This window comes from Prosopis cineraria, unplaced genomic scaffold (genome assembly GCF_029017545.1).
Source record: "Prosopis cineraria cultivar Desert tree isolate PC_DT_omini unplaced genomic scaffold, ASM2901754v1 PC11, whole genome shotgun sequence".
Lineage (NCBI taxonomy): Eukaryota > Viridiplantae > Streptophyta > Magnoliopsida > Fabales > Fabaceae > Prosopis > Prosopis cineraria.
The window spans coordinates 20,472,874-20,498,682 of NW_026555342.1; the positions used below are offsets into that span (position 1 = coordinate 20,472,874).

The 25,809-nt window shown below is 33.6% G+C and overlaps 3 protein-coding genes across 3 annotated transcripts; 2 read left to right on the forward strand and 1 right to left on the reverse strand.

Annotated features, from left to right (window-relative positions):
- The first annotated feature begins 4,824 nt into the window (after window positions 1-4,824).
- On the forward strand, window positions 4,825-8,680 carry LOC129287050 (pyruvate decarboxylase 1-like). The gene is made up of 7 exons (XM_054923192.1): window positions 4,825-5,518; window positions 5,601-5,764; window positions 5,965-6,526; window positions 7,374-7,462; window positions 7,568-7,685; window positions 7,800-7,988; window positions 8,305-8,680. Exons 1-7 carry the CDS (start codon window positions 5,036-5,038, stop codon window positions 8,473-8,475), a joined length of 1,776 nt encoding a protein of 591 aa, XP_054779167.1. The 5' UTR covers window positions 4,825-5,035; the 3' UTR covers window positions 8,476-8,680.
- Window positions 8,681-10,044: 1,364 nt separating this feature from the next.
- LOC129287269 (uncharacterized) lies at window positions 10,045-14,624 on the forward strand. Its single transcript, XM_054923472.1, has 2 exons — window positions 10,045-11,514; window positions 14,031-14,624. The coding sequence occupies exons 1-2, from the start codon at window positions 10,632-10,634 to the stop codon at window positions 14,087-14,089; spliced, it is 942 nt and encodes a 313-aa protein (XP_054779447.1). The 5' UTR covers window positions 10,045-10,631; the 3' UTR covers window positions 14,090-14,624.
- Window positions 14,625-20,926: 6,302 nt separating this feature from the next.
- LOC129286294 (uncharacterized) lies at window positions 20,927-22,458 on the reverse strand. Its single transcript, XM_054922287.1, has 3 exons — window positions 22,389-22,458; window positions 21,224-21,972; window positions 20,927-21,142 (listed from the first exon to the last, which is right to left on the reverse strand). The coding sequence occupies exons 1-3, from the start codon at window positions 22,456-22,458 to the stop codon at window positions 20,927-20,929; spliced, it is 1,035 nt and encodes a 344-aa protein (XP_054778262.1).
- Between the last annotated feature and the right edge of the window lie 3,351 nt (window positions 22,459-25,809).

Consider the following 25,809-nt stretch of genomic DNA (forward strand, 5'->3'; position numbering starts at 1 on the left):
TCCCTAAATGCATAGGTCTATAAATATAAGTCCCATGTTTACAACTTTTAGAGTGGCTTTAGCCTTCAATATTATATACGACACATTATAATAACATAATAACATACAACAACAAAAAAAAGTTAACATAATCACATATTAATAATAATATATTAATATTCATTTCTCCTAGGAAAATTAATCGACTTTCTCAAAGAAAATAGACAAGTTTAACAGTCCAAGAAGGAAACAAGCGGCACACACGTGCATACTAATATTTAAAAAAAAAAAAAAGAACTTTTTGCACCATACTTTTTACAGTGCAGTTTAAAGACAACTGGGTATAAAAAGTTTGACCCGTGGTAATTTTGTAAATAAGTTATATGATTAGTCTGACTCTCCGCGCAATTTTAGCCGGTTATAATGATGATATGTTTTTTAGCTGCCACATCAAATAGAACATGAAGAAGAAGAAGCATTTGTTTTAGTCTTCCTTGCATAGCTATCCAATAATTATTATATTTATATTTATTATTTTTTAATTAAAAATTAATATATAATTTAAACTTTAAATTATAAATTTAAAATCAATTTGAATCATAAATTTTTAAAAGATACATTTTAAACTCTAAAAAGTTAATGTTAGAATAATTTTGTCCTTACTATTGTTAGATGAGGCCTAATATGTAATTTTTATAAAATAATGGTAGAAGAGTAAAATTTGATAAAAATTATATATTAGGTTTCAATTTTAAAAAACTAACAAATAATTGTTGATTTAACCAGGGGAAAAATTATCTTAATTTTAATTATTTAAAATTTAAAGTATATTTTTTAAAAGTTTAAGATTTAAATTACTCATAAATTTATAATTTAAAATTCAAATTGTATAATAACTCTTTATTAAATATTAGGAATGTTATTGAATGTTAGAGCAATTTATTTGTAAAGTATGTATATTTAATAATAATAAAATTAAATAAAAATTTTTAAATGGAATTAATAAAATTTAATGTTTTTCTTAATTAATGAAAACGGTGAAATTAATTTATAAATATGACGTAAAGAAATAGTAAAAGATAACATCGTGACACTCAAACCAAGCAATGAACAAATTGCATGGTTAACCAGGGGATTCAAAAACCTGTTGCCTCAAAAGCATCCAATTTTCTCTTCAGAGTCTCGAATGGATTGATTGGCTTTGCCCTTGCGGTGGAATATTATAACTCATCCTTCAAACGCCGACCCGATAAGATAAGTAATAAACTAAATAAAAAAAGTAATAATATTCTTCAAAGTAATAATTTTTATCCAAAAATAATAATAAACTAAATAACCCTCCAAAAGAGATATCATATTTTTTTTTTTAATTTTATTGTATTCTACCCAACCCACCAGCAGTAATACCAGTCTCTGCTTTTGCAAGCCAAAACCACTCTTCAAACAAACAGTCCACAGAAAGGCGAAAGCATCTCGATCGGTGTGTTCACGTTGTGTTACTAATATTAATAGATATAAAAAAAATAAAATTTATACTAAGCTGTACTCACTATTTATAATTTATAAATAATTTAGTTTATTTTATATTTTATTTAATATACAGAATAATTTAGAAATTAGAAAAATGGTTATAAGTTTAAAAATATGAAAATAATCGTTTTCTATTTCATTAGTTAATTTTAATCTTTTTAAATATAATAACTTTAAGTACTAATGATTTACCAAGCATGAAGCCATGTGCACTGCAAAGTGATAGTTTTAAAACTTTATATATAAACGGTCACACTTTTTATTGATTCTAAGTAAATATTTTGATTTATTTATTCCTGACATTGCGCAACACATTAATTGGACTTATATTTGGTTGTATAAATAATGAGAGAAGCATGCTGGATAATATTCACATGCTTAATTATATATATATATATATGAAGGTTTTTCAAATTTAACGTCTTCTCCCACAATTGATTTATCTTAAAAATAAGACAAAGTAAAAAAAAAAAAAAATCCTTTGACCCCTGCTTTTTATCAGATTTTGCAAGTAGTCCTTATGGCTCTGATTATTTTCCCCCCTTAAATGGCTCCATGGTATTTGCACCATTTGGCCCTACTATTCCATTATATAACGGAAACCCTCACAAGTGATGCCAGGTGGCTGATACGTGGAAGCTGATGAGGACAGCTGCTTCAATTCTATAGGCTTATTAGGACATACCAGCAACGATGGAATTTTGCTATCGGGTTTAATTTGCTTTAAAATTTGGGTGAATTACATTAAAATTTTATATAAAAAAATTAATTATTGTAAGGTCTATTAACAATTGAATAAAATTGTTAATGAATGAAATTGTCAATGAACTTTGTAGTAATTAATTTCCCTATATAAAACCTGATTGTAATTCTCTCTTAAAATATTTCTGCATGTATGATAACTCAAGATGATGATTGAAATTAGAGTCATGGATAATAAGGACAAAACATAAAATGTGAAAAGAAAATTGTCTTTTGAAAAGTCCAAAATATATGAATTGAGTTAGCATGACTCATATTTAAGGGCCTGAATTATAAACAATCCAAAAATTTTAATGGCTAAAATATTAATTTTTTTTTAAAAAAGTTATTATGAGCATTGCCACCTGCGTCAGTGGCAGCTCTTGAGAAATCTGATGTTTTAGTTAGTTATATGCATAATGTAACGTAGTTTAATTTGTGGGTTTCTGGTTTGGTTTTTCATATGTTGCTCGTGCTTCTAAATTAAATTGCAAAATTGAATGACCCCAAAAGCCAATATGCTTCAAGCTGATACAAATCTGTGACATTTGTGACAGATCAAATGATTGTCTTTATTCACTTTTAAATGTTGAAGAGACAACAACCATAATAATGGAATCCCACTTGCTAGTTCTCTACAAGGATCACTTGTAATTTAATTGTTTAGTACAAATATATTATGTCCACCAACACAAAAAAAAAAAAGAAAAAAAAATCTAATCATGAACTCTGTCATGCCACTACATTAACCTATGATATACGTACATATATGATTATGTATTTGTTTAAAAAATTAACATATAAAAAAATAAATAAAAATACTTGAGTTTCAAACAGGTGTTTCAAAACTAAGAGAGGTATTACTAACAAAACTCAGCTTTACCTACACAAAAACAAAATTAAATTTTAGGTGTAAAATGCATATTTTAAACAATGTAAGTTAGGTCTGATGAAAGAGATTAATTCCTTACAATATGATGAATCAAAATTTCAATCATCACTAGGAATTATATCCACTTTTATGCTTTGCTTGAATAATGAGAAAAAATAAAGAAACAAGAAAATGATATCAGAGAAAATGAGGAGAAGAGAAAGGTAGAGGGATATAATTTTTTCTTTTTATACTTGGCTGAATAAGAGAAAATAAGAAAGAGAAATATATTGTTAATTTCATGTAAACAATAATAGCTTTATTATTTATAAAAAATATTTTTTTTAGTGGTAACTGAAAAACATTCATAAACAAACAACAAAACCAAAACAGGTCCAACAGCAGAATTATATATATTTTTTAAATATACTGAGATTTAATATTATAACATATTTTTTATATAATTTCTATTATTTATTACTAATTGAATAAAAGCATAATTGAAAATTATTTTAGCCAATGCTAGCAAAAAAAATATTTTATCCAATTTTAAATTTTATTTCTTAAATTATTAAATATATAATAATCTAAAAATTTCAAACTACAACCAATCGGTTAAGCCATTTAAGCAAAAATTAATTTGAAAATTTAAAATTAACATTTACGTAATTACATTAAAATTAGCATTGAGAATTAGAACAAGGTGGGATACAAAAACATTTGTGGATAATTTTAGAAATGGAGTTTTGCTCTCTAAAATCTCCCAATTTTTGAGTCCCACATGTCATTTTTCTCATAATTTCCTCCCCTCTCATTTTTCTCTCCTTAGCTAAGTGAGGAAAAATGCTATCTTCCCCCAACTTTTCTTCCATAACAAGCATAATTTAGTACATGATTATGTCTCAAATAGAATTGCATTTAATATAAGGACATTTGTAAGCAGTAAGAAAATTCATATATTTAAAATTCTTTATTTATATAGTAAAAAAATTCAAAATAAAAAAGAACAACTTAAATTTCAAAACGAAAATTAAAAATTTGGAGTGGTAACTTACTTCTATTTTAAAAGAAAGGAGAGAAGAGGGGAGATTATAAAAGCACCAACAATAAAAAACGTGAATAGAAGGAACAAGTTAAAGTAACTGAAGTTTAAAATAATTAAGTTGTAGACATAATTTAAAATTATAAAAAAATTATAATAAAAAATAAAATTTAAATCTATATATTTTTGTTCCTTCAAGTGGACCATTTCCATTTGATCTAAATTCAAATCCCATATAACATGACTTATTTTGAAAAATTTTAAGAAAACATAATAGAAGTTTTAAAACATATTGCGATTGCGATAATAATATATTATTACGTGTAACATACTTTTATATACGCATTTAATACAAATACCTTAACCCTTTTGAAGTGTCCATGCTTCATGTCATAGGGTTAGGGATTCCAAAATAAGTTTATATAGGGACCAATTTTGAACCAAGGCAAAACTACTGGAACTGATAGCTTAATTTCACCCCAGAAGTAAACCATTCTCCTCCCTAATCCCAAATGCGCTGCTTTTTTTTTTTTTTTTGGGCCAGATTCTCCCTGCGGCTTTTCAGATCAAAAACTTCAAAATTCGCTTTTAAGAAATATCGTATATTGCTGTTCAGCATTCAATTCAACTTGGGAAAGCTATGTCGTTTCTAGAGGCACTACCATTCCCCCTGTTTCTTTTGTTCCTTCTGTAGCATTTCATTTTTCGTCACTGCCCATGGTTTCTCACGCCAGCTTTCCCTTGCTAGGTGCTCAAGTCACAACCTTTATATATATTATCAACATCTCTCAATCCCCTTCAAAATACCAGAAACAGTGATCCACTACTTATCTTAACGTCAAGCCAATTATTCTCATCATCCTTCACTTCACATGGAAGCTTCCACTCAACTTGGCTCCGTGCCTCCACCCAACCCTGCTCCGGTTCCGGCTCCGGTCCGCCCATCCGCCTGCAGTGGCACGCTTGGCGGCCACTTGGCTCGGCGGCTGGTTGAGATCGGCGTCAGCGATGTCTTCTCTGTTCCAGGCGACTTCAACTTGACCCTTCTAGACCACCTGATCGCCGATCCTGAGCTCAACTTGATCGGCTGCTGCAACGAACTCAACGCCGGCTACGCAGCAGATGGCTACGCGCGATCCAAGGGCGTCGGCGCGTGTGTGGTCACCTTCACCGTTGGAGGCCTCAGCGTCCTGAACGCCATCGCTGGAGCTTACAGTGAGAACCTGCCGGTGATCTGCATAGTCGGTGGCCCCAATTCCAATGATTATGGCACGAATCGGATCCTGCATCACACAATCGGGTTGCCCGATTTCAGCCAGGAGCTTCGTTGCTTTCAGACAATCACATGCTTTCAGGTGACATAAAGTTGATAACTTGTGTTCGATTCGAGAATTGACTTTGATATGGTGATTCAGATTCTTGTAATTGATATTTCAGGCTATAGTGAATAACTTGGATGATGCACATGAGCTGATTGATACAGCGATTTCTACTGCTATAAAAGAAAGCAAACCTGTTTATATCAGTATAAGCTGTAATCTGCCTGGAATTCCTCATCCAACTTTTGCGAGAGACCCTGTTCCATTTTATATTGCTCCAAAGTATGATTTCGGTTTCATACATGGCTTCCTTGTTTCATTATTTCTCTATCCGAGCAATCCTAGTTCGCTACTTATTTCAAAACTCAGAATATTATAAACATAGCAGTAATGTAGGCTAGTGTTAAGTAAGTAGTTTATGGATAATATGGATTCTTGATCTTATATTCTCTGCTCATATTAAGCCCTTGAATTTTATATAGAGTGAGCAATCAGTTAGGACTAGAAGCAGCAGTGGAAGCAACAGCTACTTTTCTGAACAATGCCGTGAAGCCAGTGATTGTAGGAGGACCAAAGCTTCGTGTAGCGAAGGCGCAAAAGGCGTTCATGGAGTTTGCAGAAGCAAGTGGGTATCCAATAGCAGTAATGCCATCAGGGAAGGGTCTTGTACCTGAGCATCATCCACACTTCATTGGAACATACTGGGGAGCTGTTAGTACTAGTTTTTGTGGTGAGATTGTTGAGTCTGCTGATGCATATGTGTTTGTCGGTCCCATCTTCAATGACTACAGCTCTGTGGGATACTCATTGCTGATAAAGAAGGAGAAAGCAATCATAGTGCAGCCTAATCGAGTAACCATTGGCAATGGTCCTTCTCTTGGATGGGTTTTCATGGCTGATTTCTTATCTGCTTTGTCCAAGAAGCTCAAGAAAAACAGCACTGCCTTGGAGAATTACCGGCGTATTTATGTGCCTCCTGGCGTACCTTTGAAGAAGGGGAATCATGAACCTCTTAGAGTTAATGTTCTATTCAAGCACATTCAGGTAAGATGCTAAAGGCTATAAAAGTGTGCTTTTGTTCTTCTGGATTGTGTATTAAGTACTTTCTTGAAGGGTCAAAACTTCGTTCACTACTTTATTCCAGCACGATCTTCACAATGAGTATAACTAACAATGTTAATGTGGGTGTGCTAGTTTGGTCCCTCAGCTTAAATTTTTTTTTGATCATGTTCCTCTTTTTGACATGTCCTCTGCAATATTGTGCATGTAAGTGAAGAAAAAAACTACTGAAAATTGAAAGCTTTTCTTTCTCAAACTTGTAATGTTGGAACTTGCTTCATCTTATGCCTGTCAATCTATCTTTTTTGCAAAGGCATGCCGTGTATTTACTTGCTAAATACAAATAAACTATATTAGTACAAGAGTATGTTTACTGATTGGGGTTCTACTCTGTTGTATCCTAGGTAGTTTTTTTTTTAGTATGAAATCCTTGTTTCCTAGTTCTGCAACTTATGTACAGTAGTGCTTGCTTCTAGTACAAGGTAGTTGTGACTTTTGTATACGGTCCCCTAGGATTTGAGCCTAGTAGCTAAACATGTGGGGCTTTATTAGATTTATTAAAATTACATTCGACCTAAAATATTCATGACTCTCTCATACTTACACAACGTTTCTTTGATATATCAAGAATGTAAAACCATATCAGAACCTTCATGAGCTATGTAACAGAGCATCCAATGATCGCTTGTGAACGAATCTGTTGCTTGAGAACTAGATTATAAGAATAAAATGTTGCACATACAGCTAAGCTAATTAAATCATCATATAAGCTTACAACTTTATTTGTTTGGTTTCATTACATTTTTTAAATATTGTAATTTTTTGGTGACAGAACCTGCTAAGTGGAGATACAGCTGTCATAGCTGAAACTGGAGACTCCTGGTTCAACTGTCAGAAACTTCGGCTCCCTGAGAACTGTGGGTGAGGCCTACAATTTCTACATGAAGGAATAATGTATTCATTGCTGTTGTGTTTTCTCTACATGATGTCTAAATTAACATTATCGTTGTGAAATCCATCTTTCAGCTATGAATTCCAGATGCAGTATGGGTCTATTGGTTGGTCAGTAGGCGCTACGCTTGGATATGCACAGGCTGCAAAGTCTAAGCGTGTAATCGCTTGCATCGGTGATGGCAGTTTTCAGGTTTGTCACATCAGTTCATGAGTAGAATATTGAAAGAATAATGAACTTGTCTTTGATGAGATGGTGTGAAAACATGAAAAATCACATTGGCATTATCTTCTTTTGATTATTCAGGTAACAGCGCAGGATGTTTCAACGATGATCCGTTGTGGACAAAGAAGCATCATATTCCTGATTAACAATGGGGGTTATACCATTGAAGTTGAGATTCATGATGGTCCATACAATGTGATCAAGAACTGGGACTACACTGCCTTTGTGAATGCCATTCATAATGGAGATGGCAAATGCTGGACAGCTAAGGTTAGCATAAATGAAACAAACTATCTTGTGTCTGCACTTGTGGAGTTTCTATGGTCTTCATGAGCAATGAAAATCATTAACCTGCTTATTTATAGTCTTCATAATTCCTTGACATGACATAGCTTTGCTTATTTCTATCTTCCATCTTCCATTTCCTAAATGTGGGTTGTTAGATTTCTTACATTAATATGTTTAAGGGTAGTCTACTTTACTGAAATAACTTAAGTCATTTGGTTAAACATATCTTAAGTTTTTATGTATTCATGATCTATCTTTTAATTTTTAGATGTGGGACTTTATTTTATCTCTAATATAGGTGAGGACAGAAGAGGACCTGATCGAAGCAATTGCCGCAGTTACGGGACCGCAGAAAGATTCACTGTGTTTCATAGAAGTTTTTGCACATAAAGATGACACAAGCAAAGAGTTGCTAGAATGGGGTTCTCGTGTGGCTGCTGCTAACAGTCGTCCACCAAATCCTCAATAGGAAGTTCAGTTTAGAAGGCTCCTAATTCTGTAACATTGTTTATCTGATGGATTTGTTATGCAGAAATGTAGAGTAATTGGGAAATAAAAGTTAAATTAGCCAAGTGTACTTGGTGTTTCACAGGGACTTTAGTCTTATCAATTTTGAAAACAAACCAATGTAAGTTGTGTGTGTGTTCTCTCATATATTCAAGCTTTTCCTGAAATATATCTTCTCATATTTTCATTTGGAAAATTCTCAATGGGGTAAATTCCCTGAACAAATATCTTACTGGAGCATCAAACGTCTTTCAAAAATACAGGCAAGGGCCATCAATGCCTTTTATAATGTCTTAACTATTTAGTAAATTTTTTACCTTTTTCTTTTGATTACTAACCTACATAAAGTTAGAGACATTTTATTATTTTATAGTGATGGAAAGGCAAAGTTTTGCATTTATTTTTTACTATTTTTTAAAGACAATGAATGAAATGCACAATTTTTCCAGTATTTTCTTTAAAAAAATTGTAGAAAATGCAAGAATTTATTGTTTTATCATAATAAATCAGAATGTCTTTTCATTTTATTTGAAACTTAAAGATTAAAAGGGAAAAAAAAGAGCAAAAAAACTAGTTAATAAGTTTGAAGATTACAAATTGCATTAGAGAGTCGGGGCATTAAAGCCTCAAGCTCCAAGAAAACCTTGAATCAACTCTTCATGAACAGTGATTTTGCCAAAGCTGTTTGGTTTAGGTGTTGGTTTGCCATTGTTCCACCTGGTAAGGATCAGATTACTAAACAAATCATTCTTACAATAGCTTCCATGGAGTAATTCAGGAACAAGATTGAAACGAAAGCATGAGTTACTGCAGGATGAAACGAAAGCACAAGCTGTCGCACTTTTGTTCACGTCACGTCCATTAAGTTGAAAACATCTCAAAAATAATTATAATCAATAAAAGCTGAAGTAACATTTGTAACCCTCCTTTTGCTCGTCTGTTCCGTTTAAAGTCTTGGCAGTATAAATAGGAAGCTCTTGCTGTAGGATCACTTAGTTTTGAATAAAGATCAGAATATCTCTTTTCATTTGATTTCTGTACCAAAGATTGTTAAAAGTTTCTCTCTGAAACTTTCTTATGGTGCTTTCACGATTGACAATGAAATATAAAGAGATCAATTAGGTAGGCAACGCATGGCATATGGGGGAGACTTTTATATAAGATCATGATAATCTCTGATTGCTTCCCATAGCTCGAGCATTACATAAAGCATCTCAGGAAAAATAATTATGACACTATCTTGATTTTGATCTACATCTTCCATAGTAACTGTGCCAAGGCATTATAACTTTTTTTTTTTTTGGGTAAATCAAGGCATTTTAACTTTCATGATCAAGCTATCTGAAAGTATAAAATCAATAAGTATTTGCCTATCCCTTCTGTATTGCTAGAATCCAACCTATTAGACTAAATATAGTATTGGGCCTTAGCCCATTCTGATGCATGTCTATGGTTAGTTGTAACCATTTAACAATATACGGTTAAAGCTGATTAATTCTCAAGGAGGATTATCGTCATTGTAATATTCATTAGAAATGAGAATATCATTTTGAGCTCTCTGATTTCCTCTGTTTTGTAGTTTTTCTGATATGGTATCAAAGCTATCAATCCTTGATGGAACTTCGATCCTATCTCTCCTCTACAATAGTTAACATCGTTGACCGAAACTCCTCTGCTACTAAGAGTTGAGATCTAATCGAAAGATGTCGAGCTCTAACTCATATTGTTCATGATGATGCCTTTGCCCTACCAATTGTTCAATCTTTCACCAATAAAAAGATCACCGTCAATGGAAGCAACAAGCTCTTCTCATGGCTCGGCAACATCATCTTCTCAAATATCTGGGTGGTTCAATTACCTGTCCATTAGTGACTATTTGTGATGAATCTGGTCATCAAATTCCTAATCCATAGTTTGAGTCATATGATGTCCAAGATTTGGCCCTTGCTTCATGGCTCTTAGCCACTGTTAGTGCTTTTATTCTCCTTGAACTAGTAGGTTTTGACACCTCACTATAGATTTGGACTTGTCTTGCACAACTATTTTCCACAAAATCTGATTCCAAGATTCTTTAGTATGGGAATCAGCTTAGTAATATAAAAAAAAGGTGAGCTACCGATGAGAGACTATTTGGCAACTATTAAATCCATTTGTGATCACCTTGCTATGCTCGATCATCGTGTGGATGAGACAGATCACATCTCCTATGTACTTAATGACTTGACAGTAGAATATGAGTCGGTGATTGCTGTCATCAATGGTGCATATGGTCGATTCACACTCTCTAAAGTCCACACCATGCTTATTGATGCTGAGACTCATCAAAAGGCATTTGTTCATCAGTCTTCTATTCATGTTAATGTTGCTACATCTGTTCCTCCTAGTGCTAATGACGATTTTGAAAAAGTGTATCATGTGAATTATGCTCCTCGGGCAACCTCTACTTGTGGTAGTTGTCAGCCTTTTCCACCTTTTCAAAATCATTCTGGTATGTCTCGAGGTCAAGGACGTTCTTTGAATCTTCTTATTTGTCAAATATGCTTTAAAGTGGGTCATACAGTTGATCGATGCTACTATCGGTTTGACTATAATTACTCTACCTCTTCTTCATCTGTTGCATCTAATCCTAGTGCTTATAACTCTGTTTACTCTCCTATTGAGAATTTTATCAATGGCAACTATGACTCTACTTTTGGTTATACTATTGTCCCTTATGTTGACCCTGCTGGTTCTACACCATCACCTACTATTTCTGGCCCTCCACCAATTCCTATTTCTATCCCTCTACCACTTCCATCCATTTCTTCTCCATCTCCACCTTCCCCAGCCTCACAATCTACTCCAACCATCTCTCCAGGTGCTCAAGTCTATCTGGCTACTCCTATAACTACTCATGATGATGGATGGTATTTGGACTTTAGAGCCACTCAGCATATTTCTCGATCACCAAACAAGGTTTATGATGTTAGTAGTTCTTATGGGATTGGATCAATTGAAGTAGGTAATGGTCAATCTCTCCCTATTTCTTTAGTTGGTCATTCCACTTTGCTAGCTACTTTTAAGACACTACATCTTCATGATGTATTATGTGTTCCTACTATGAAAAAAGAATCTTGTGTCTATTGCTTAGTTTACAAGGAAAGATCAAGTTTCAGTTGAATTCTTTCCTAACACATGTGTTGTTAAGGATCTGTAGACCAGAATGACTTTGGCTCATGGTTTTGAATTACGGGGCATGTATCGATTTAATGATCATCAATATCAAGGGGCATATTCTTCCTATTACAATGTTACTTCTAACACTTCTCCACTAGTTCTATGGCATCGTAGACTAGGACACCCCTCTACTGAGATCACTAAGAAGGTTTTACATTCTAATAATGTTGCTTTTCCTACCACCAGTAAGCGGTCTCTCTGTCAAGCTTGTCAAAAGGCTAAGAGTCACAAACTACCTTTTGTATCTTCTTCGACAGTATATGAAAAGCCTTTTGAGTTGATATTAACTGATCTTTGGGGCCTTGCTTCGCTTGTCTCTTCTGGCTATGCTTATTACATTGCATTTATTGATGCTTATAGTTGATTTGTGTGGACTTACCTATTAAAACATAAGCATGAGGCTCTTCAAGCATTTAAAGAGTTTAAAAGTAAGGTTGAAGTCCAATTTCACACTATAATTCAACAAGTTCAGACCGATAGTGGTGGTGAATATTAACCTTTTACTAAGTTTCTAACTGAATATGGTATAGAACACGTTGCACATACCCCTATACATTTGAACAAAATGGCCTTATTGAAAGACAACATAAACAAATAATTGAAATTGGTTTGGCTTTATTGGCTCAATCTTCTCTTCCATTGTATTATTTGCCACATGATTTTACATTAGTAGTTTTCTTATGAATCAGTTGCCTACTAAAGCTCTTCATGGTTCTACTCTATTTGAGAAGCTATATAGTAAATTGCTTGATTATTCACTTCTTAAAATGTTTGGTTGTGTGTGTTATCCTTGGCTTCGACCATATCATGCTCACAAGTTAGATTTTAGATTAACTCCTTGCATTTTTCTTGGATATAGTTCTAAGCATCGAGGTTATAAATGTCTTGATCCCACAACAAGCAGGCTGTATATTTCCAGGCATGTTACATTTAATGAAACTGTTTTGGCATCATCTCAGCACAATGTCCATACTCAGCACTCTAAAGCTTCACCTATTGATATATTCTCTTCATTTCAACCTACTACTATTTCTGTTTCTTATACTGCACAACACCCTTCATTACCATCACCATCACCATTAGTATCTTCATCATCTTCATCTCTTCCCTTACCTTCCATTTCTACTCTTCCTCCAGCTACTACTACTTCTTCTGAACTTGGTTCTATAACTCCACCTCTCATTCCTCAACTTCCTACCAACACACATCCTATGACTATAAGAGCCAAAGCTGGCATCTATAAGCCAAAAGGTTTTCTAACTGCTACCCCCTCATATTTCTGTCCTACCACTATTGATGAAGCTTTAGCTGATCATGATTGGCGTGTTGCTACTGAAGAAGAGTACAATGCCTTAGTAAGGTTTAATACTTGGGAGCTTGTCCCTCTCCCTCCTAACTAGAAAGCAATTGCTTGTAAATGGTTGTTCATGTTAAAAACTAATGCTGGTGCTGATTATAATGATACATTTAGTCCTGTAGTAAAGCCATCTACTATTTGTATCCTTATCACTGTTGCTATTTCTAAGGGTTGGAAACTTCAGCAGATTGATTTCAATAATACCTTTCTCAATGGTGATCTTGCAGAGGAGATTTTTATGCAGCAACCCCTTGGTTTTGAAAAAAATGATGGGTCTAGATCTCTCTTAGTTTTTCAATTGAAGAAGGCTACCTATAGCCTTAAACAAGCTCTCAGAGCTTGGTTTCAAAAACTGTCTTCCACAGTTTGTAGTCTTGATTTTACATAATCCAAGTCTGATGTGTGTTTGTTTATTAAAGTTACAGCCAATTCTACTCTTTATCTTCTAGTATATGTTGATGATCTGATTCTTACAGGAAGTAATGATATTGAGATGCAACAAATCATTTCTTAAATGAGTAATTTGTTTTCACTTAAGGTGCTTAGAGATCTATCCTATTTTTTATGAATAGAGTTTCATCGTATTGGTGTTGGAATGCATCTTTCTCAAAAAAAATATGTGACAGATCTTCTCAGCAAAACAAATATGCTCTTGTCCAATACTAAGCCTACACCTATGGCTTCCTCTACTTGCCTCACTATCACTAATAGTTCCCTTCTGTTCAATCCTACCATTTATCGAAAGATTCTTGGTGCATTACAATATATTTATCTCACTAAGCTTGACATTGCTTTTACAGTAAATAAACTTGCTCAATATATGCATCAACCCTACTCAATTCATTAGGAAGGTGTCAAGAGGGTCTTACGTTACCTTAATAGTACCACTTCTTGTGGTATTCTTATACAACCTACCTCTTATTTCACTATTCATGCATATGCAGATACTGATTGGGGATCTTCTAAAGAGGATAGGCGGTTTACAAGTGGTTACTGTACCTAACTGGGTTCTAATCCTGTCATGTGGACTTCACACAAGCAATCTGTTGTGTCAAGATCCACTACTGAAGTAGAATACCATAGTGTGGCAGATTCAGTCATTGAAGTTTGTTGGATGTTGACTATTTTAAAAGAAATGCAACTTTCTACTATTAGGGTATCTTAAATATAGTGTGACAATACTAGTACTATGGCTTTATCCTTTAATCCAGTTCTACACTATAAATCCAAACACTTTGAGCTTGATTTGTGCTTTGTGCGAGAGAAAGTTGTTGATGGTATCTTGCGTGTGGGTTATGTTCCTACCTCGGATCAGGTGGCAGATGTGCTTACAAAAGCTCTCCCTCAATATGCTTTTACAGATCTCCGTACTAGGCTACGTGTGGTTCCCATTGAGTCTTTGTATGAACAAAATGGTTACTGTCATCTAGTCTTGGCCAATTTTGATTAATGGTCTCAATTTTTTTTCCTCTCGCAGGGGAAGTATTAGACTAAATATAGTATTGGGCCTTAGCCCATTCTGATGTATGTCTATGATTAGTTATACCCATTTAACAATATACGGTTAAGGCTAATTAATTCTCTCTTAATATAAAAAGGAGGATTATTGTCACTGTAATATGCATTAGAAATGAGAATATCATTCTGAGCTCTTCGATTTCCTCTATTCTGTAGTTTCTTTGATATGACCACTGGACCGGTGGGTCTCAAATGAGGACATTTTTGGTAAAAGGAAACTTTTTTAATTACAATTAAGACCATATATAGTCTTTGATTGCAATATCTATTATTTGAGGTCCTAAAATATGATTCACATCCTTATGCAGTGGTTATTTATAATTTTCCTTTCTTTTATGTGTGTGTGTATATATATAATATGATGCTATTTTTCAAGAAAAAGGAATGATTTAAAAATTGGATTGGATCATCAACTAGTCAGGCTAATAGCTTGATCAAGCTGAAAAAACTATTTGACAAGTTTGGTCGAATTAGATCACTTTGGATCGAGAACCGGATCCAGTTCTTAAATATCAGATGGCTCAAAAAATGACATTTTTCTAACCAATTTTTTGTTTTTTAAAAATGATCCATTTTTAATTATTTGATATTTATTATATCATGTGGTTTATTAAGTCATGATAAATTTAAAATATTTAATTTTATTTTTAAGTTAAATAATAGTTTCATATTTATTTTTTATATTTAAATTATTATATACCTATATAAATTGGTTTAATCATTGGCTAGCTTTTTTAATTTAACATTCGGTTGTAGGGCTGTGCAAAAGTCTTTCAGTCCTATCTGGTCTAGTCCAACTCGAGATGGTTTCAATCTTATTTGGTTCATATAGACACTGGTCCTTTAGGACCAGAAAGACTGAAAAGACCGGACTATTTCTTTGGGTTGGACTGGATAAGAGACTAGGCATTCGGACCACTTGGTCCAGTTCAGTCCTATTAATTTTTTTATTATAATTATAATTAATTTATTTTTGACAAATGTTTGAAGTGTAATTGATGCTAAGGAGATGATTGTATGAAGATTTGTTGAGTTTGTTTCTAAATTGTTGTTGTAATGTAGTGTTGTTGAATTTTATTGAATGTTGTTTTTGTTAAAGTTATAAATTTAAATCATTTGGACTATAACAGAAATATTTTTTTCTTATTGTTGGAAATTGTTATGGATTTATTATTACTATAAGTGTTTTTATTATTTTAATTGAATTTATTATGTTGAAATAGATTATTTCCTCTTATAGAATAAAAAGGAAAAAAAAAGCTAAGTGAGTACTAGATTAATAGGACCAGTCTCTCAGTCCTATGGATCAAATTCGATTTTGTTAATCTTTGAATTATTACTGAATAAGACCGGATTACAGGTTACCTAATTCAATTTTTTTTTATAAAAAAGATCAGACTTTAAATTAAAGTAAAATCTAAAACTATCCTGTCTTTTACGCAGCCCTATTCCATTGGATTCTAGAAAAAGCCATGCACTGACAAGCTACATTCCTCCAGTGACTTCTTTCTCACACCGTAATTAATGCATAACTTATAAGAGAATTATTTTTCAGTTGAAAAGTAATTCGCACTTTCCGTAAATAAATAAAGTGAGTTTCATCCATTGGACAAAATAAATGAGCTTGTTTACGTACTCATCTTCTATCCTTATCACATTAATGAGCACTATATTGCTTAACAATGTAATGAGATCTAGATTATATAGATTTAAATTTAAATAATTTAAATTTAAAATATTATTTTATATTATTAAAATAAAAAATATAAAAATTATTAAAACTTCTAATGATTTTTTTTAATCATCAATCTAATTTAAATTTAATTTAAAAGATTCAATTTAATATTTAAATTTTTTAATTTTCATATATTAATTATTTAAATATATTTTATACTGATCAAATACAATAATAAATTTTTTATAATTTTAAATTTTAATAAATATAAAATAATATTTAAATTTAAATTTAAATATTCAAATTTTATCACATTGATGAGCACGACTCGTCAATGTGAATTGTTAAGAATACTAAAGATGGCACTTTTTTTAATAGGAAATGAAAACAATTAAAGAAAGAAAGAGATAAGCTTTCTTTCATTTCTCTAAAAAGTCGTGAAATGATTTTTGTTCAATGAAAAAAATGCATAAATCTTTTATTACAAGCAGAAGCAGGCCTCATCAGTGGTTCAGAAAATACAATGATAGTTCTCCATAATTTTATTGAGTTTGATTTTTAAATTTTATAATTTTTTTAGTGTTTTTAATTCTTAAAATTTTAACAAAGTTGGGTGACATTTGTTATTCAGATATCTATAATTTGAGTGTTTTCAATGATTTTAGTCCTATAGAAATTGAAAACATTGAAAAATATTATAAAAATTAAAAGAAAATTTAATAAACTATAAAAATTAATGATTATGCTTTTTTTATTCTCACTATTTTTTAATATTTTTTTATCAACTTAAAAAGACCCACTGATGATTAATGGACATTAAGTATTTTTAATATTAGGGTGATGATAGAGATAATTTTTAAAGTTGAGAGACATAATTGACTCATAGTTGAGTTTAGGTATATTTGTAACATTTTGTATATAGTTTAAAAATAAAAATGACCCTTAATCCTTTTCATTTTCATTTCGAATCTCAATTCATCATTCACTTCTTCATTTAAATTTTTTTAAACCACCTAAACAAAGAATTTAAATATATAAATTTTAAATGTAAAATTTGAAATGTATAATTTCAAATTTTAAATATAAATTTAAATCCAAATCTATCAATCTAAATACTATCTAAAAGTTTGTTGTCCTATGATTATGTGGTATGGCAGCAAAAAGTGGGGAGAATGACAAATTTCATGGAGAGAATTATCCGCGTATTATTATCACAATGAATACTATATATATACAGCATTATGGAATCAGTTATGAAGCACCGAATCCGCTAGCATCCCTATAATATTGCAAGACAGTTATTCTTTTCCTATTATACCTGTACATTATAATAAATAGAAATATATATCTATGATGTTGCCTAGAGTTACGGTGATCTCTATCATGCCCCCTCAAGTTGGTGCATGGAGGTTGACAATGCCCAACTTGCCCTTGAAGTGTGCGAATCTTTCCTTGCCCAGCGGTTTTGTAAAGATATCTGCCAATTGTTCTCTTGTCCAAATCTTCAGCGATTGAATCTCCTTGCTGTCATATCTCTCCCGAACAAAGTAACAATCCATTTCAACATGTTTGGTCCGCTCATGGTAAACTGGATTTCGTGTGATATGAAGTGCAGCTTGATTGTCATAGTAGAGCCGTGTTGCCTACCTTTGTTCCACTCCTAATTCTTTCATCAGCTACCGAAGCCAAATCAATTCGCTTACAGTATTTGCCATGGCCCTATATTCTGACTCGGCTGAAGAACACAACTGTTTGTTTCTTGGTCCTCCATGATATGGGGGAACCCCCAAACTTCACTAAATACCCCGTATGAGAACGTCTGTTAATTGGACATCTTTCCCAGTCAGCATCGCAAAAAGCCTCTAACTCGAGATCACCATCACTAAGCAGGAGAATGCCTTGGCCAGGCGTGGTTTTCAAATACCTCAAAACTCATTCAATAGCATCTTGATGAATTTGTTTAGGGTCTGATGAAAATTGACTGAGAATGTTAACAGCATAAACAAGATCCGATCGTGTGACTGTTAAATACATCAGTTTCCCAATCAACTTTCTATATCTGCTTCCATCAACGCTCTTATTTGCATTCTCAGCATCCTCGTCTTCTTCCCTAACTATTAGTCTACAATTCTCTTCCATTGAGAAGTCACAAGGTCGACAACCTTCCATTCCAACTTCTCTTAGTAGATCCAATGCATATTTTCTTTGATTAAGAACAAAGCCATGCGGAGTTCTTGCCACTTCTATCCCAAGAAAATACTTGATATTGCCGAGATCCTTAATTGAAAATTTATGATCCAGGTACTTCTTGACTTGTTCAATCTTTCTGAGGTGTGTTCCAGCTAGGAGGACATCATCTACATATATTAAGGCTACGAGAAACACACCACCTTGATTATATACAAGCATAGAGTGATCAGCACGTGATTGTATAAATCCTACAGCCTTCAAAGCACCAGTAAACTTGGCATACCAATTTCTTGATGCCTACTTCAAACCGTAAAGGGACTTCTGAAGCCTACATACTCTATCATCTCCTTCTTGTGTGAAGCCCTTTGGTACCTTCATATATATTTCTTCGTCTAGCTCGCCATGCAAGAAGGCATTATTTACTTCGAGTTGGTGTACAAACCACTTTTTCTTTGCTGCCACTGCTGATAAGGTTCTTACGGTGACGAGTTTTGCCACAGGTGCGAAGGTCTCATGATAGTCAATTCCTTCTTCTTGAGTAAAACCTCTTGCAACAAGTCTTGCTTTGGCAATACATTCACCATTCGGTTTATACTTGGCCTTGAACACCCATTTTGAGTCAACAATATTTCTATCTTTTAGCGGCTTCTCTAGCGTCCACGTACCATTTTTCGCTAGAGCCTCTATTTCTTTCTTCATGGCGTCACGCCATTCTTTATATTGTACAGCCTCCCTGTAACTCCGAGGTTCCTTAATGCCATCTACAGTAGCAAGAAAAGCTTGGTGTTTATTTGAAAAACTGTCATGACTGACATACTGTGCAATGGGATGAGCTGTGCTTGAGGCACCCGATTTCGAATGCAGCAAGGAGGGTGGTAAGTCTATCTCGCAGTCCTTCAAATGCTCAGGGCTGGTTCGTGTACGCTGGCTTCGTCTGACATGTTCCCCCGGCGCACCTTCTGCCCTTAGAGACCGAGAAGCTTCTAGTTCGGTGGTAAATAAAGAGGAGTCATGAGGAGTAGAGGGTGGAGCCACAATAGCGTTGTCACAATTAAGCTCTAGGTGATCAAGAGCCCCATCATCATCAATTGGGCTAAGTGCTTGGGTAAAGGTACGCTGGTCGGACGAGAGAGACCTCAAGTAGCGAAAAGGAAATTGCTGTTCAAAGAAAATCACATCACGAGAGACACATATTCGTTTAAGCTCAAGATCATACACTTTATAGCCCTTTTGACCAATAGGGTAGCCGATAAAAGCACATTGTCGCCCCCTTACATCAAATTTGTCTATATTAGTGAGGTCACGCATGTAGGCTAAGCATCCAAATGCTCGAAGGTGTCCATAAGTGGCTTGTTTACCTGTCAAGAGTTCATATGGTACTTTGTTGCCTGTTGCCTTTGTGGGTAGTCGGTTGCAAATATGGACAGCAGCTTGAATACACTCACCCCAGAAAGTCTTTGGTAAGTTCGCATGTAGTCGTAAAGTGCGGGCTATCTCAACAATAAATTGGTGCTTGCGTTCAACCACACCATTTTGTTGAGGCGTGTAAGGACACGAAGTTTGAGAAACAATGCCCTTCTCTTCATAAAAGTGGATGAGCTGCGAAGACTTAAATTCCAAGCCATTATCTATTCTAATTTGTTTCACCTGCACACCGTATTGCTTCTCCACCATATTTATGAAATTAATTAGAAGTTGGCTCACTTCAGATTTATGTTTCATCAAGTATACCCAAGTAACTCGGCTAAAATCATCAATAATGGTAAGAAAATATTGAGCTCCAGTCAATGAAGGAAACTTATAAGGACCCTAAACATCACAGTGAATTAAATCAAAACAAGAAATACTTTTAATAGAACTGTCAACAAAAGGTAGCCTAGCAAGTTTGGCCTTATTACAAGAATCACAAGGGTGAGTCTCTTTATTTGTAGTTGAAAATAAATTGAGTCGCTTCATCTTTTCAGTTGAGGCATGACCCAGCCTCCAATGCCACAGCTCCTCATCCTTAGAACTCTTATTCACCATTAATGCTGCTCGTTCTCCTTTCTGTGATTCTAGAATGTAGAGACCATTATGGTATCTCCCCACTCCAATCAAATTGTTCGTACGATGGTCCAGAATCAAGCAAAGATCCTTAATGAAAAGCAAGGCATAATCATCATCATGAGTTAATCGGCCAACAGACAAAAGATTGCATTTAAAGTCTGTAATTTTCAAGATACCCTTGAGCAACAACCCATCTTTGAGCCGTAAGTTCCCAGAAGATTTAACTGGAATCCCTTCCCCATTTAGGATTTGAACTGGTGCATGCCAACCACCCTTCTCACCCATTAAAGGTGTGTCTTCACACAATATATGCTCATTCACTCCAGAATCTATGACCCAAGACTTTGTAAGATTAGTTGGAAACATACCTGCCATATTGGCTACAGATTGACGCTGATTGTTGTTATTGCCTTATGAGATTTGACTATCACTCAAGCCTTCACTAATGGCTTTGAGTAAGCCATCATACTGTGCTAAACTCAAACCAGATATAGGACTCTCATCAGAATTCACGAACGCTGCTCTCGGTCCACCTCGCTTTTCATTCCATTTCTTTTCTCTGTTAGACCGTTTCCAGTTTGGTGGATATCCATGAATCTCAAAACACCTTTCTTCAGTATGGCCTCGCTTGTGGCAATGACCACACTAAATCCGCTCCTTCTGCAGTTCTCTAGAATCTCGATCATCCTTCTCTGATTTCACTCTAACCTGGAATGCCATTGTCTCAGTTTCGTTTCTCTGGGTGGCTGAAACTTGCCTTTGTTTTTCATCCTCTACCACTAAGTGGTAGGCTGCACTTAGGTTCATGAGTGGTTTTCTGCTCAGTATATGCGTCTTCACAGTTGCAAACTCTTCATCGAGGCCCATGAGAAAGTCATATACTTGTTCATTGTCTCGTATGACTTCCACATCTCTAGCTACACCACATGTACAGCCATTACAGGTGCACCTTGGTGTGGGTGCAATGGTCCGTATTTCATCCCACAGGGCCTTAAGTTTTGTATAATAAACTGTAATTGATTGTCTCTGCTGTCTCAAATTTGCAATATTGCGTCTCAATTCATAAGCTCGCGGCGCACTTCCTTTTCCAAAATGTTCTGCTAGATTAGTCCAGATTTCATGAGCCGTTTTTACATATCTAACACTCGCGCGAAGCTCTTTGGACATACTACTCTTAAGCCATCCTTTCACCATAGCATCGCATCGAATCCAGTAAGACAGTACATTAGACTCGAGTTCTGGTTGCTTGATCAAACCATCTATGAACCCCATTTTGTTCTTGGCCACCAACGCATTTGTTATGTCGGTTTGCCATTCCATGTAGTTATTCTCATTCAGCAATTCACTGACAAAAACTTGCCCCGGATTATCTGAAGCATGAAGAAAAAATGGCGAGTTTGCATCTGGAGCCTTATTTTGAGCCTCCGCTGCTATTGTCTCACTATTCGCTCTTGATTCTGCTTGCAGAATTATTTTCACGGTTCAAGATCTTGACCGTGCTCTGATACCATGACAAATTTCATGGAGAGAATTATCCGCATATTATTATCACAATGAATACTATATATATACAGCATTATGGAATCAATTATGAAGCACCGAATCCACTAGCATCCCTATAATATTGCGAGACAGTTATTCTTTTCCTATTATACCTGTACATTATAATAAATAGAAATAGAAATATATATATATATATATATATAATGTTGCCTAGAGTTACGATGATCTCTATTAGAGAAAACTACACTATTGTATATTGTGTCATATATTTTGTGGCTGTTTAGGACTTGCTTTTCTACATTTCTTTATTCCTCCACTTCCTATCTTATTCATTGGACCAAATTTTGAATGATTAAAATTTAATGCACACGCATGAACACGCGAACATGAGAGGGAGAGCCTAGACACAGACAGAGTGGCTTTTGTACTCGATTTTCCATGTAGGGACAAATAGGTAGTTGTCCAAATCAAAACACTAATCTATGTCACGATAGAGAAACATGAAGCCCAACTCACTTAGATACAAAAGACCCAATTTGTAATTTCCATTCAAGAAACTATGTGAGATTGAGACTTTTTTGGTTCAAGCGGGGGGCAAGTAGAGGCAATAATTTAAGTTAAACTCGACCAATTAACCTAAAAGATTTTAAAGTTAGGCTTCGAAGCTTAGAAATTCCTTCTTATTCTAGGCTCATTTGAGCTACCCAAAAAATTGTGAAGAATTTAGGCCAAGCTTGAACTCGAATGAGTTTAGCTTGAATATTCAATTTTTTTTATTATTAATAAAATAATATAAAAATAACAAGACCCAATTTGATACGAAGACCCAACTTGTAATTTCCGTTCAAGAAACTATGTGAGATTGAAACTCTTTTGGTTCAAAAGAGGGATAGATAGAGGCAATAATTTGAGTTAAGCCCAACCAACCAATCCAAAAAATTTTAAAATCAGGCTTAGAAGCTTAGAAATTCTTTTTTATTTTAGGCTTATTCAAGCTACCTAAATAAACTCAAAGAATTTGGGCCAAGCCCAAACTCGAACAGGTTTAGCTTGAATACCCAAATTTTTTTATTAATAAAATAATATAAAAATAAGATAACAATTGAAAATATTAATTTTTAAAATAAAAATTAAAATTAGATAAAAATAAAATAATATTTAACAATTTGGGTATTTGGCTAATCTAAAAAAGCCCAAAAACCCCAAAGGCTAGGGCCGGATTTAGCTCTATAAGCTTTTTTATATATTAGGGTATTTTAAGTCTAATTCAAATTGAGTTTGGTCTGAATAACCTTGGTCCACCCAAAATTACTAGCTCTAGAAATAGGGAGAGGAAAGGAGGAAAGAGAGTTAACCACCCCTTGTTTGGTTTGATTGAAGGTGAGGGGGTTAATAATAAGTTGATGATTTCATCCTTATTAGAGTTGTTTTGAGTTTTTTATTTATTAATAAAAAATAATTATATTATAATTCTGTTAATTTTATAATTTTAAAATGTAAATACTTTCACCTTATATCAATAATTTTTTTTAAAGAATTAATATATTAATATTATAATTTATCAATGTATACTTAAAAGCTAATGACAAGTTGTCTTAACAGCAACACCACCTCCTTGTGAACTTGAGGTCTAAAGTTCAAATACCTTGCTTTGACACTTGGGTCTTCGAGTTGTGTGTGTTTAGTTGATCCTTTGCAAAAAAAAAAAAAAAAAAAATGCATATTTAAAACCTACTCAAAGTCTTTAGATGACACGCCACGCTTCCTTGGAAGAAGGAAGTTGTATAGGTTGCCCCATGTGATAAAAGGATGGACGTGTGTGTGGTGATGATTGTGTGTTACTTTTCCCTTTTGGAAAAGGGTCACTTTTTTTTTTTTTTTTTGAGGGAGTGAGTAGATATATAGGTGTCTGTGGGTGTTTACATTTGATCCATTTTTTTTTAAAATCAATGTATATTTAATGAAAATATATTGAAATTTAGCTGAAAAAATGTTGAACCAATATATTAATATTATAATACCCAACTACACTAACATATTAATCTATTAAAATTTATCCGAAAAAATATTGAACCAAAATATCTATTTTTTAAAAAAACCAATGTATATTTAATAGTTCCAAATATATTTTTATTATAAATTTTTGGGGAAGTTGTTTTTTTTATTCCTATAAAACTATTGAAATTTTATACATAAATAAATTATTTATTCAATTTTATTGGATAATAAAAATTATTTCTATCATAAGAGAGAAGTAAAAAGGCATAAATATTTAATATCATAAATAGTTTAGAATTTTCAAAATAATATAAATGCAATTTAGTCAAGTATATCTCTTTTAAAAAAATCCAATTTAAAAGGGAGGGATAGGAATTCCCTATCAATTTTCAAACCAAGCAAGAGCTCCCCTCCATTTTTCTATCAATCAAACAAGTGGGGGGGGGGGGGAGTGATTTCCTTCCCTCCACAATACCCCAACCAAATACATTCTTAAATCTCCAATTCCCAACTATACATAACAGCCCATCGGCAAAATCAAATAAGCAACAAAGTGAAGTATTTCAATCATAATAAAAGTAAAATCTAAATGAGAAACTAAACTTGGAGAGACTCAAAACTAAGGATTAACTAGCTCTTTTCTCTTTGATTTCAAAGGTGGAGTTAGATTGTTGGAGTTTGGACTGTGTGAGAGCTCCACAGAAAGAGACAGAGAGTTGGTCATCATTGTGGTGAGAACCTAATTAATGAAGACAAAAAAGAAGAAGAAAATAACAGAAGATAGAGAGCATGGGAGTTGTTTTTTTTATATCTTTTTTGTTCTATTATAAATATTGGATTATGGATATCCATAACTTCTAATTCTTAGAATTTTTGTATCTTAATGTCTTACAGCACATAACATCCCTAATGTTTATGTCCTATAACATGCTGAATGAATGGTTTGGGAAGAGTTTCTTATGTTAAATATCTTATAATTTACAAATACTACATAATGAACCATTATATTAATATTTATTTCTTCTTTTTTTTCGTTGTTAAAACTTCTTTTCTTTTTGTGAAACAAACTCCTTTATTTATTTGTAACCCTAAGATTCAATTTTAATGGTTGGAAACTTATAAAAAGAAGCCATGCCCAAAACACTTGGAAAGTGAATAAGAAATACACCTCCCCTGTTCTCTCTCTCTTACTTCTTGTTGTCTTGCCTCTGGCTTATTCTTGAGCAAAGTAGAGTGAATAAAAATAAAATAAAATAAAGGCTAGAGTAGTAGAGACAATATTTAGATATGAAATTAACAACAATTGATGTTAATATTTTTCATTTAACAATTTAAATGCAAAATAAACAAAAAAATATAGGTTTGGAAAATTAAACAAGCATTCTTATGAAAAAGATGAACTTGAACTAGTACCACACAGATATGAAAAACCATAGATTTGAAATAAAAAAAAATACAAGTCATGGTTGCAAATTTGGAATACTAGATCAACTTCCATTTAACAATATAACCAGGGACACCGGTGGGATGGAGTTGAAGGAGAGTGATGTCGGCAACATTAGGTATTGTATAGACTAGACGATGTCTCATGACATCGTGTGTGCACATAGAATGAAGGAGAAGGGATGTACATCGCGTTAGAGACCATGGCTAGAGTTGATCATGTGAATGTTGAAGATGAAGACTCAGAGTCTAAAGTGAGAGAGATGCTTGAGTAACAAAGAGGGTTAAGTGTGGAGTGGAGGAGTGAGGTTGCATGAGAGAGGGGAGGAGAGGATTGACTGTCGTGAAGG